Source organism: Bidens hawaiensis, unplaced genomic scaffold (genome assembly GCF_021521415.1).
Source record: "Bidens hawaiensis isolate Kalapana, Puna unplaced genomic scaffold, B.hawaiensis_p1.1 tig00081901_1, whole genome shotgun sequence".
In the NCBI taxonomy this organism is placed as follows: Eukaryota; Viridiplantae; Streptophyta; class Magnoliopsida; order Asterales; family Asteraceae; genus Bidens; species Bidens hawaiensis.
This window is the reverse complement of record NW_027503854.1, coordinates 1-14,247: the sequence shown is the minus strand read 5'-3', so window position 1 is coordinate 14,247 and position 14,247 is coordinate 1. Positions and strand designations below refer to the sequence as shown.

Sequence of the window (14,247 nt, the reverse complement as noted above, 5' to 3'; positions counted from 1 at the left end):
CTTTACGGTTCTTAAAAACAAAATTATCACATTTTGACTAATTAACCCATTGTTTCAATTGTTCATCTTCTAATTGCACCATTTTCTTTTCTTCAAAACAATCTCTGATACATAATAGACTCATGTTTCTAATCAAACATGAAGTTCATGTTGATAATACTAATAAAACATAAAATATATTTTAATTTGTGTATGTTTCTACCAGGTTGAGCGTTTTCGGTACTGGTAATCGGTACATGTACCGATCCGGTACCAATTTGGTATCGTCGATACCGAATCGGTACCAAGTATTGAGTTTTTGCTACCAGTACGGTACGTTACGGTACCCGTATTTCCCGAATTTTGCATGAAACACCGGTATCGAACAGTACATTTCGGTGGTACCGATCTCATCCCTAATTCCTACTCAAATATACAAAAACATGGTAAGTTAAAAAAAATTTGATTTGTACTTTGAGTGGCATTTCATTGTCTAAAATAATCGAAATGACAATTTACCAATTCACTATAACGCCCCAGGTCGATTCTACTTTCTTTCCACAATTCACAGATAAAATAAATAGATTAATTATCTTTATAAATGCATTAGTTGTTCAATCAAACATACCCAACTTGTTTTGACTTTATAAATACATCACTTATTCAATCAAACATACTCAACTTATTTTGACCTATGAACAATGAAATACTCATTTTGGCCAATGACCTGTGAACTATGGAATAGATTATGCAAAAAAATAAAAATAAGTAAGATGGTTAGAGATGATCAACTTAGTTGCATAAGCCGTAGTTGAATTAATCAAAAGAAATACCCAGATGAAGAATCAATGCTCCACTGCAACAGAGAAAATAGAATTCGGCTTTTCTGTGCAAAATGCATCAAACCAATCATAACAAATTACAACTTATGTCTTTGCATATACATATATTAAATATTGTGTGTGAAAATTAAATTTACTCATTTACCCCTCAAAAGAAAGTAAAATGCCTAGAAAAACTGACTTGAAAGCCCTACCAACAGTGTGCATATGCAAGAATAACTCCATATTAAATAACTTTGGCACACACTGCAACATATAACTTATTAGTTTGGTTCATTAACATCAAACTTCAAGATAGTTTTCTACAATAGTCTACTTTACAAATATAATCATAATTTGATAATTCAAGAAAATAAAACATAAGCACACCCCCACTGCTATAGTTTATTATATGAACATGAGCCACTCGATAGAAATCAGAACCCTCTTCTTTGTTAATAACTTTATTGTCAAAAAACTTAGATCCAATGAACCCATGAACTTTTTTCTCTCAAAATTTCCCAGGTTTAATAATTACAAAACTTCTATCAGCATAAGCATACTCTGAGTACATATAAATTTGAAGTTGTTAATTGATAAATTAACAAATACAAGTATGTTGAAAAATTGTTATTTGATTAGATAATTGTGCATATATAGTTCGAACACCTAAATTAAATATAAACTAGTTTTTAGCCCCCGCCGCGTTGCGGCGGGGTTGTTAACCTTTGTACATGTGCCAGGTAGTGTTAAAGAAGTAGTTATGTTGACTTTATTATTTGTCTAGGCTGAAACGTAAGTTGACTTTATTATTCGTCTAGGCTAAGATGTAAGCCGCCAATTAATGTCATGTGTAAACTGTGCAGTGTCTAATAATATTAGTACTTTACAAAATCAACATTTAAGAGCACTTTGTAAACTGTGCAGTGTGCATGCTCATCTATTAATAAACTTTATACTGAGTGTTCACCAAACAAAAAAGAGCACGTTGTATTCATACTAATAAGCACCATCATCCATGCACTTACAATAACAAACACATAAATAGAAAGCACAACTGATACATACATTGATACATAATTGGTTTTGCAGTATCTTCAGCATGCTTAATTATACTCTCCCTTGAGATGTATTTGATCTTCTAATGAATGGCCACTAAGCAACCGGTTCAAGCTCTAGCGAAACCTCTTGTGTTAGCTTCGCCAAATGCTACCATTCCTGCTCTTGAAAGCCTTTAATAATATGATTATTAATCATTTCTCCAAAGGGCTATGTCATTAACAATCACATTTGGAGCGAAGTCTCCGAGAACATTAATTCAAATATAAAAAAGAAATTAAATAAAAAATATTCACATGGTGTATGAATATTAATATATACAAATAAACCAAATGGTTCTGCCACATCTGCGTATAGATGCAGAGACAAAAACTAATTTTCCAAACAAATGAAACAAAATTAAAATAAGTATAAAAATAAATATGCATTCTATCCCCCCCCCCCAATTTTAAGCTATTTTTGTTGGCTTATTAAGAGATAAAACACATGCAATTAAATTCGATTACATAACTTCAATCTATTTTTCAAAAGACATAGAATTTGTGGAATGCAATAATGCTGATAACTGATAGATCTTAAAAGACCATTTAAGGTTCAGACCCGTTTGAGCATCATAGCAACACGGTTACACAAACATGGCTGCATGATAGGTTGCAAATGGAGTACTCAATTGCCATCATACGTATATGCCAAGCCAAGTTTAAACCCAATTGCTAGTTAAACAACGTGTATTCATCACAACCTAAAGTTTGATTTGTAAAAACCTGAAACAATGACCAGAAAATAACCTATCTACATGTAACAAACGGAAGCAGAAGGGCACGCGTAATCGTACATGGTAACATTAACACGCTATAAGTACTTTTAAACCACACATAAAAAACGGCAGGAGTGGCACAGTACCGGATAGGTTGCAAATGGAGTACCCAATTGCCATCTGAGCAACACGGTTACACAAACATGTATGCAAGATAGGTTGCAAATGGAGTACCCAATTGCCATCCTACGTATATGCCAAGCCAAGCTTAAACGCGACTGTTACTCAAATAACATGCATTCATCACAGCCTAACGTTTTAAGCGAAAATACATCAAATGTACATAACCTCCAAAGCCACTTATCTAACGAATTAATAGCCATATTGTTACTTTTCTCGAAATATAGGTTGCAAAGAATGTACCAATAGCCATCCTATGAAAGTAATTTCAGAAAACAACACCATGTGGAGTAAAAATTAATTTCTCATTTGAGAACACTGAATCAAAGTAGAACAATAACATAAAAAACAAACCTGTAATCTGGATTGTTGAATCACAACGGTTAGATTCGATGAAAGTGAAGGTGTCAATTAGGGATGAGATCGAGACCGTACCGGTACCGAAACTCAAAACGTTGGTACCGATTCGGTACCGACGGTACCGGTACCAACCGGTACCATTCCCGAATTTGTCCATCCCTAGTGTCAATCGATCCACTATCAACTACCTTGCAAAAAGATGAAAGTAACATCCATGCTCTTTTAGATGAGTGATGAACTATGTGCTGAGATACTCTCCACCTCGATCTGATCGAAGTATCTTAATGGTTTTGTCAAGTTGGTTTTCCACTTCGCTTTGAAACTCTTTGAACTTTTCAAAAGTTTCGTGCTTGTGTTTTCATAAGATACACATAAGCGTATCGACTATAATCGTCGATAAAAGAAACGAAGTATCTTTCATGGTTTCTAGTCATGGTTCTAAAAGGTCCACATACATCAGTATGTATGAGTCCTAATAGATCACTTGCTCGTTCACTTTTATTAGTGAAGGAGTCTTTGGCGAGTTTGCCAGCTAAGCAAGATTCACAAGTGTTAAAAGAGTCCGGTCCTGAGTGTTCAAGAATACCTTCGGATTGGAGTCTTTTAACTCTTGCCTTGCTTATGTGGCCAAGTCGGCAATGCCATAGAAAAGTATCGTTGAAACTAGTCTTGATACGTTTTGAAAGATGATATACGTTATTGTCAGGTTGAACATCAATCTCATAAATACCATTTCGAGGTTTAGCCTCAAAATAAAAGATATCATTTAAGTAAGCAGAAATAGCCATGCCATTAAGAACATACTTAAATCCTTGTTCAAATAACAACGAAACTGAAATGATGTTTCTGGTCAAGCCAGGAGCATACAAACAATTATTTAAAGGAAAAACTAGGCCAGATGGACAAGCAAAATGAAATACTCCAGTTGCCAGAACTGGTTCTCTCTTCCCATCTCCAACGATGAGTTCCATGCTGCCTTTATTCAGTTTCCTCCACTTCTCAGGTTCCTGCAAGACATTAACGATGTGGTAACCACATCCGGTATCAAATACCCATGTGTTGCTAGAGACAGTGAAAAGTTCAATAACGTATATGGAAATACCTCCAGAAGAGCCTTCACCATTGGCTCTCTTCTTTCTGATCTCAGCAAGGTGCTCGGGGCAGTTTCTCATCCAGTGCCCCATTTGGTTGCATTTGAAGCACTTGCGCTCCTCAAAGGGCGGCGGTTTTTTCTTTGCAACCACTTTGTTAGTGTTGGTGGCAACATGGGCAGCAACAGTAACTTTCTTCTTGCCTTTTCCCTTAAAACCCCGATTCTTTGGTTTTGGCTTCTTGACACCAGCAGATCGAATCATCAGAACTTGATTGGTCCTAGAAGGAATGTTCATCTCAGCCGTCTTGAGCATGTTATGAAGCTCCGGCACTGTCTTCACCCAACCATTCATGTTGAAATTCATTACGAACTGGTCGTATGAGTTGGGGAGAGAGTTGAGAATGAAATCCGATGCCATCTCATCGGACATGGGATAATCAAGTTTCTTGAGCTGATCGATGTGCCCCTTCATCTTTAGAACATGAGCACTGACGGGAGACCCCTCTGCCATCTTGCAACTGATGAGTTGTTTCATGGTGTCGAAACGTTCTTGACGGGCTTGTTTCTGGAACATGCCCTTGAGTTGTTCAAGCATCTCATAGGCACCAAAGTCTTCCAAGCCTTTAGCAAGCTCAGAAGTCATGGTGGCTAGCATAATACAGGAGACCTCAGCCGAGTCATCCTTATGCTTGTCAAGAACCTTTCGTGCAGCGGCTGTGTTGTTTTCAGGCTCGGTTGGAACAGGTCCATCGAGAACATACAGGCGCTTTGCCATGGTTAGAACAAGTCTTAAGTTGCGGTGTCATTCGATGAAGTTGGTACCATTCAGTTTATCCTTCTCAAGGATAGTCTTAAGGGCGTAGGGTGAAATTTCGTTTGACGACATCTGATTAATTTAGCAAAAGTAAATTTAATTAGTATTTTCGATGTTGTAGTCCTATTATTAATGACCCAATAACATTAATTAATTAGGAGTATGAGAATCTGGCTTCCAGTTATTAAAGGCAGCTGTAGCACACAACATTAATAAGTGGTTAGGCAGGCTGACAACGATTGCCAATTGTGAATAGAGCACAACTCTCGGTTATGAGGCCCATAGAGACAACGATTGTCTGTATAGATACGTTTAGCCTCATCTTTGCCCATTTTAAGTCTCCAGACAGTTTTAGCACGTAACAGGAGAGTAAAATAATAGTTGTCCTAGTACCGTGACGTGTGAAGGTGCCGGATGTGTCAATGAAGCACTTTCACCTTGATGGGATAGGCTAGAAAACAAGTACGGTGCTGTAGCTCCAAATACTCGAAATTTCGCAGTATGCCTCAAGTGTGACTTGTAGTAGGATTGGCATAAACTATTGGTTTTAAATTGGGATAAAATTTTTAAAATTACCAAATAGAGTAAAAGTTAAATTTTACTGTATTTATTACCGCGACACATAGATGAACCCTTTCATCTCTCAGGACACTTAGTTTTAAATAAACTATTAAAACTAAGTTTGTAGCGATACGACTAACCAATTTTAAGTTATAATAACTTATTAGTTTTGGAAATCAAAACGCTTTTAATTTGCAAAACAAAAATCGGTTAATAAAATGTTTATTTTCCAATTTATTTGGTATTAGGTTGGAGATATTATAATTCTATTATAAACAATCCAAGCAACCACAAATAGCAAATAACAATAATATGTAAATCCTTATGGCCAAAAGGTGATCGGTCTCGCTAGAGCCAATTAGGGAGACCGATCGAGTCAAGGGGTTCACAACACAAACAACCACAAGGATGGACTTCTCCGTGCATCCCGTCATCTTGTCCGAACTCCCACTACCTCCAAGGTGTCCATGAGCTCGTCCTCGGTTATCTTCGCGTCTTCTTAATTACAAATTTATAAACTAACAATAATATGTCCTATTACAAATTTGAACCATCTATATGCCAAAAAGAAAACCGAAAATTAAATAATAACCTTTTTACAACTTTTGAACCAACTGTATGGCCAAAACAAGCTCAAACACCGAACACAACCAATCAATCACATAGGTCGGGGCCGGATTTATATATTCACAATAAACGAATTTCGGGTCGTTTTGACTTGGTCAAATAAAATAAACAAAACTTTGACCAATCTAAAATCACCCGAAAATAATTCTAGATCTATAAACTTTAAACGATTTAAAGTTTAAGATGGAGATCCGGTTTTAAACGAACCGGTATCGACTCGTACGTTGTAACCGCAGCTCTGATACCACTGTTGGGTTTCAACGGTGGTCCGAGACAAAAACGGATAAACTATTTGACCCGTTTTATTTAATATTTCGGTTTCGATAATAATTAATCCATATTAATTATTAACCTCATTAACGAAACAATAAAGAAACGCAGCGGAATAAAATATTTAAAACGAACCATGAACCGAAACCCGAACCCGGATCCAATTACAAACGCGTACGAGTACAATAAATGATAAATAATAATCAACCATAGGAGGTTTGTCGATATACCTCGGTTACAAGACCGGGAAGACACCGAGAGTATACGAGTCACGCTAGATCGACACAATCAAAGAGCAATGAAGTTCCGGCGGCGGCGGCGGCTGGCGGCGGCGGCGGCTAGCGGCGGCGGCGGCGGAAGCAAGTGATAATGCTCAGATTGAGTTCTAACGGTAGAGATTAGAAAGAAAATAGAAGATCTTAAGCTAGGAAGCTATCACTTTGAGATTGTACGCTTTATAAAAACTCAGTCCATTGTTCTCTCTTGAAAATGCCTTCAAAATAACAATAATATTTATGTGTATGGATGTGTGGTCTCTTGAGCTGGGTGTCATCATAATTTTCATGTGAGGCCATCTTGGGTTGCTTGCAAGAAAACCTAAACAGGATAGGTATAGGTTCTGCACTTTTTATTTCTTCTTTGACTTTTAGGCTTTTTATGTGTCGGGCCTAATTAACCTTTAAGTAGGCCTTTATCTCGTTACCCCCGGTGTAACTCTGTCCGGGTCACGTTCGGGTCGGTCACGTTGACTTGACCCGAAACGTCCATAAAATCCAACAAAAACATCTTAAATACAGCATCAACAAAATAAAATAAAAAAATAAAAAAAATTTCCGATGAAAAAATATGTTACACTTAATAAAGGTTGCTAGGGCGGTCCATCTCTCTCACTGACCAACTCGCATTGCTCCCATCAGTGTCACCAAAAGAAATCTCGTAAAATATTAAACCTACTCACGAGTTCACATATAAAAGAAACAATACTTCAAAAAACCTCACCCACAAATCATACACTCTCCATTATATTATAAATACATTATCTCTCTTGAGATATGATATAATATGACAAAAAAATCCAAAAAACACATGTACTCATGTACAAGTACAAACAAAGAAGACCCCTCATAATGAGTCGACTCAAATTTGTTGTGGTTGAGATCCAACCTCACACACTACAATAACAACAGCAATCCCATTATTGCACAGACATAACATAACATCTTACCCTCCTCAGACCCTACCATAGCTTTGCTATTGGTGGGATATACTGAGTACGATGAAAAAACCTTTATATGCAAAGTAAGAATATCATCTTGTAGTCATATTGTGATATAATATTCTCAGGTTGTTGTCATGTTAGCTACTGTATCGCCACTAGAGAACAACAACAGTAGAGATGGATGGGAGATGGTTAGGTTTTCGGACGACGATAATTTGCTGGAAAGTATCGATTTTGATGACTTATTTGCGGGGATGGACATGTTACCTGATTTGGAAATAGGAGGAGAAGATTCTAATTGTGAGTTTGAGTTTAATATTATAAATGGTGATAAAAAAGATTTGGCATCATCAAGAAAAGAAGTTGTGAGCAAAACAAGTGAAGCCGGAAAGAAACCTCATGGCAAGAAGAAAGTGAAGGTATACAAGTTTTGTTTTCATTCATGAAATGTTTGTGAACTTATGATTTAAATAACAATCGTTATATAATAGCATAATTATTATAGCTCAAAACTGTAGATGTAATAATAATCAGTCTAGTTATTAGTACATTTAGTATGCATGATAATTTCATTTGTATCGGATCTCATCTACATATATTACTTTATTAATGAAACAAACTTGAAATTTAACTGGGATTCATAGGTGGACTGGACCCCGGAGCTACATCGGCGATTCGTGGAAGCGGTGGAACAGTTAGGGGTGGATAAGGCAGTCCCGTCAAGAATTCTCGAGATTATGGGTATTCCTTCTCTTACTCGCCATAACATTGCTAGTCATCTTCAGGTATATTAATCTATCAAACTAAAAAATCAAATTTGTTTACAAAGTTGATGTAAAAAGAATTAATTTATTAATTTTTCCTTAATTTAGTTACTAGAGTATTTAAAAATTAGTGAAATTAGGAAAAATAAGCTACTGTCAATTAAATGTTCATTACAAATGATTTAATGAAATGATTTACGTAATGAATTTGATCAAAATCATACGATAAGTATAGTAATTAGAATGTTTTATTAGTTCTAGATGAGTTTATGTTATATGTACATTATTAGAATATGATATGTAACAACTTTCCCTTTTACCTTTATACGGTAGCGCATCTTTTAACTTAATTTAACCGATCAAAATTTTTTATATCTACATTGAGTTATTTTACTGTTATACATATTTGATTATATCACCATATCTCAATTTTTATTTTTTTTTATTTGAAACCTATTCATATATGTTATTTCCTGCCAAGTGTAAACTTTTTGTTTTGTGAATATGAGTAAAGTTCTCATTTCGATTTTTTATCTTAATCTTTTTCAACCATACGGAGAATTAGATAAAATATGTAACATAACGTACCTCAATATTTCATGTGCTGCGTAAAATATTAATAGTTTTCCAAAATTAAAGATTTTAATCCGAAAGTAATGATGCTTTTAAAAAATCTATAAACATAACATTTATCGAAACAAAAGTTTTGATATATACCCTTCAATTATTTGGGTCTAAGATGTCAAACATCAGGCTATTTTAAAATCAAATATGGTTAAAAACTCTTCACATGCATACTTATCATGGACAAAATAAATTTGCAAATTCTTTTGAAATAAAGTAGTTTGTACCCTAAAAAGGCAATATATATAACACGACAGAGATGTGGCAATCAGTATTTTTGTCTGCTTTCCTTTGCCTTATCAAATCAATTAAACTTCAAACTTCCTTCAAATCATAACTTGGTTTACCACTTTACCCACATGTAACATATTTAAATAATATATGTGGTACAAATGCGTGGGTAAATTTAATTGAATATTCAAATATGTGACTTTGTTATTATTTATCAAGAGATATATTGTATGTTTTGCTAACTAATTTTGGAAAATTGTTACAGAAATATAGGTCACACCGGAAACATGTGCTTGCAAGAGAAGCAGAAGCGGCGAGTTGGAGCCATAGACGTGGTGGCAAGAGGGACATGGTTGCCCCATCACCAACCATGGGCTTCCCTCATTATCGACCTTTACACGTATGGGGTCACCCCTCCATTGATCGACCTTTGATGCCTCATATTCGTCACTCGTCACCATATACACATGCACATTCACATGTTTGGCTACCATCGAGGGTAAGTTTACTTTCAATTTGATCCCCATTTGTTTGTTTGTTTGTTTGTTTGCTTGTTTAACTGACGTTTAAGTTTGTGCATCAGGCACCATACTTCCCACAAATTTTACCGCCACCACATATGGTAAGCGTATATATGATTATTTTAATTTACTTTGTTTGGTAATTAACGTGATTGTGTTATATAACTCCAGAGATTTCCAACACCACATCTACCGGTTCCCGGTATCCCACCACCCCAAGCCATGTATAAAATAGACGCGGTTCCTTCGACCGAACAACCTTGCCCCCAACCGCCATTGGATCTACATCCTGTAAGTACCCATACAAATAACCTTCTATATTTATGTAGTGACAAGAAGTCCCCACAAATAACACATATATGTTGCATCACGCATGGATGAAATAATCTAAATTCTCTCAAGTTACAAGGTTAAACAAAAGGACCAAAACAACTTTCTTTTATGAAAGACCCATATATATTTTACTTATCCACATTTATTAATAATATATGCAATGGTAACATTGTCACGAATATTGTGAAACAGTCGAAAGAGAGCATTGATGCAGCAATTGGGGACATATTGTCGCAACCATGGCAGCCTCTTCCACTTGGACTAAAACCACCCGCACTTGATAATGTGATGCTGGAATTACAAAGACAAGGGATTCAGAAAATACCTCCCACTTGAGCGGAACGACTAATACATATGGTGGTTGCTTTCTGGGAAACTTATATCGGTCCAGAAAAGAAGCTGAACCCCTTCCAATTTGACGACGTTTCATGCACTTGGATGTGCGAATTCTTGTTTTTGGTTACCTTATGTTCTTCTCATGTCTTATCTTAAGTTTTAACCTGAGAATTTTTCTTCGTTTTCTGTACAAGAACTGTTGATGTATAAGCTAAACAATTTTACTAAACATATACTTTTCATTACTTTTGTGCATCTCACGTTCTCATGTGAGGCAATTTAAACTTGTTCATTTAAAAGACTATCAACACAAGTCATGGCTACTAGTCAACTACTAATGGTTCATACTGTGAGTAAAATTTATAATTAACGCTAAAAAGGATGTTGAAGTTAAACAAGCTAATAAGGTTTCATTCATTAGAAAGTAGTGTACAATTTAAACAATGTACACACAACCTCTCAATAAATTATTAGATTAAATACTAATAAAGGTCTTGCATTTGTGGAACGTGTATTGTGTTCATGGATCCAGTTCTTACCCGACTATATTACATGAGTGATAGTTTCACTTCAACACTTGCATATAAGTGTGTATGTAGTCGGTTAATTGTCATTTTTATAGATTTAAAACTAATCGTGCAATTAGTCATTGTTTCTTTGCAGATTCACAATACCGTCTCAATTACATCATTAATATAAGTAATTCATACAGTGATAACTCTACATACGCATTAGACACCAAGTTATCAAAGTCTTACTATAATTAATGTTATCTATGACATTGTCGATTGTGCGCATAAATAAGAAACCTCAAAACTCCAAAGTGATTGAATCTTGGATTGCACGAGTTACAAACCTTTGATATACGTTAACTTTACCTTTTGTGGCAAGATGATTAAAACACCTTAATTGGTGAATATGCTGATGATCTATTTAGACTTATGCAAATGATGTATATGTAGTTTTTTTGAACCATGTACAAAGAAGTGGTGAAAGATACATGGTGGTTCTGGGGTGTAGGTTAGATGATAAATGATCTCATCAAATGATAAATAGTTTGTGCATAATGAGAGATAAAAACTATCACACTCACACACGAAAAATAGACCTAGATATAATCAATCATTGATACACGTTAACTTTATCTTTTTTGGCAATGAAACCCGAATCCGATGGGAAAACCCGAAACCCGACATAAATGGGACGGGTAATACCTGACCCATTAGGGTTTGGGATTAGTTTTGAAATTTTTTCGCGGGTTTGGGACGGGTTTGGGATTTCTAATATACCCGAATACCCGACCCGATTACCCGATAACATAAACCCATTTACTCGATTATATACCCGATATAACTATATATACTATATTCCATATATATTGTTTGCCAAAACTTGTTTATATCAATTATTTGAGACATTTTATGTTTATGGTAACCATCTTTGTAATCCATTAGTTATATTTTGTCAAAACCCGGTAAAAACCTAGCGAGTTTTGAGTCGAGTATACTCTACGAGTATTTTTATCAAAACCCGATAAGAAACCCGAAACCCGATGAGAAAACCCAAAACCCGACGGATAATTACCCGATTAAAACCCGACGGGTTTGGGACGGGTTTGGGATGGATTTTCATAACCGGGTATGGGTTTGGGAATACCTAAACCCGACCCAAACCCGACCCATTGTCATCCCTAAATCATTGTAGAGTTTATATTGAATATATATCAAATTAGGGGTGTTCTTCAGGTTTGTTTTTCGGGTTTTGGGCTTTTCGGGTCGGGTTCTTCGGGTTTCAAAGTTTTAAACCTTGACCCGAAACCCGACCCAAATCTCTCACGGATTTTTCAGGTTTGGGTAATTCGAGTTTGGGTTTTTTCGGATTGAGTTAATCGGGTTTCAAGTATCCTAGAAAAAAAAACAAGAAAAAAACTACAATGCTAAAATTAAAACAATACATTCTTCTTTGTTCGTGATGCAAATAATCAAATAATAAACTAACATAACTTGATAAAACAATTCAAAAAAAGTGTAAAACTAACTCAAACCATAATCTTCTTCTATCGGGCATGATTTGGTTGTTCGATTACGATTACTATTAGTAATAAACAGAATACATAAATTAACAATAAGCAATTGATCCATAATAGTTGGTATGATAACAGTCGATTAAGGCCAGATTCTGATAACTTTAGTGGCTAAGACTTAACATATTATAGTTAAAAATATATATTTAATTTATAAACTAAAAGTTTAACTGGGTTGACCCGAAACTTATAAATCAAACCCGAGAACCAACCCGAATTACTTCGGTTCGTGTTCGGGTTAGTGTTTTCTCGAGTTCGGGTATGGGTTTTTTTCGGGTTGGTTTTCGGGTAAAAATGATAGCCCTATATCAAATGATGTTTACAATACAAAAACAATTCAATATAACTCTTTTTATGTATACTAAAATTACTAAGCTTTTTTTATTTCTTGGTTAGAAAAGAGATAGTTTTCAATTTTTTGATTCACTTCAATACTCAATACAATAACAATAATAGGAGACTGGAAACGAGTGTATTTACCCTGCATCCATTCTTCATATTTTCATATGATTGAAAAAAATATTGGATGCAACGAAATGGAAATTTTGGTACAAAAGCCACGATCTAATAGCTATAAATTTAAATAGAAATATTATATAGATATAAATGAATCTAGAACCCGTAATCAAAAAAAGATTGTGAAAATTTTTCTTATCTTGTGACTTAGAAGAAATGGTTCTTTGTGAATGAACGAAATGACAATTTATCTATATAGAACAAGAAGATTGAACTGGAAATATCGGCAAATTCTTACGAGTCCAAAGAAATGAAAAGAAGAAAACGGAGGTCAACTTGTTCCAATTTCATCTTTATTGAATTTGAATATCAGAATAACGAATGTCATACTTCAATGGGTCATGTCCACTCTCAAATAGAACATATATATAGAGTAGTACACTACCAAACAAATCAAAGTATTTGAATGGGTAGTTCACACACTTGTGTTGCTGAAGCCTGAAGCCGAAAGAGTTTGACTCAAATAGAGAAACTGTTATGGTCAAATTGAGGAAGGGTGACAAAGGTGGTTAGCCGTTTTTCCAACAAAAGTTCAGTTTAGTAGTCTGTTGATAGTCATCCGTAAGAAGAGTCTACTCTGTCTCAGTTCTTGTTTTCCCTCAATGCTAGCAAAAAGTCATCGCCCCCTCTCTTTTTACATGAAAGTATGCACTCTTTTATTCAAGAGAAATATAAACAAAAATATAATGGTCCACTACAAATAAATTGTTGATACAATCATTTGCTATTTTTGCTACAAAAATTTTAGTAACATATATATAGAGAAATTGAAAAATTGATATTCGTTTTATTTTATATATTGTTTTTATTATTATTATGAAATTGAGTTAATAATGCCAACAGCTGGTTTATGATAAAGATCTACAAGAATAAAAAATCGTTCACTCTCGTTCATCCTTTAATTATCATACAAGTGCTGGGGAAAGTTAACGTACAAATTATTAACGTGCTAATTATAAGAATTAATTAGCCCGTTAATTTTATTTATATTTATCAAAACCATATAAATGCAATCACATATTTTGGAAATTGCTATGAATATAAAATAATAGTAATTTACAAAATGATAGTTTGATTCGAATATTAATTTCCCCGCCCA

At 34.8% G+C, this 14,247-nt stretch overlaps 1 protein-coding gene across 1 annotated transcript; it reads left to right on the top strand.

Moving 5' to 3' along the window:
* The first annotated feature begins 7,806 nt into the window (after positions 1–7,806).
* On the top strand, positions 7,807–10,753 carry LOC143607411 (transcription activator GLK1-like). The gene is made up of 6 exons (XM_077082866.1): positions 7,807–8,159; positions 8,385–8,525; positions 9,625–9,858; positions 9,943–9,981; positions 10,052–10,171; positions 10,406–10,753. Exons 1-6 carry the CDS (start codon positions 7,875–7,877, stop codon positions 10,547–10,549), a joined length of 963 nt encoding a protein of 320 aa, XP_076938981.1. The 5' UTR covers positions 7,807–7,874; the 3' UTR covers positions 10,550–10,753.
* The last annotated feature ends 3,494 nt before the right edge of the window (positions 10,754–14,247 follow it).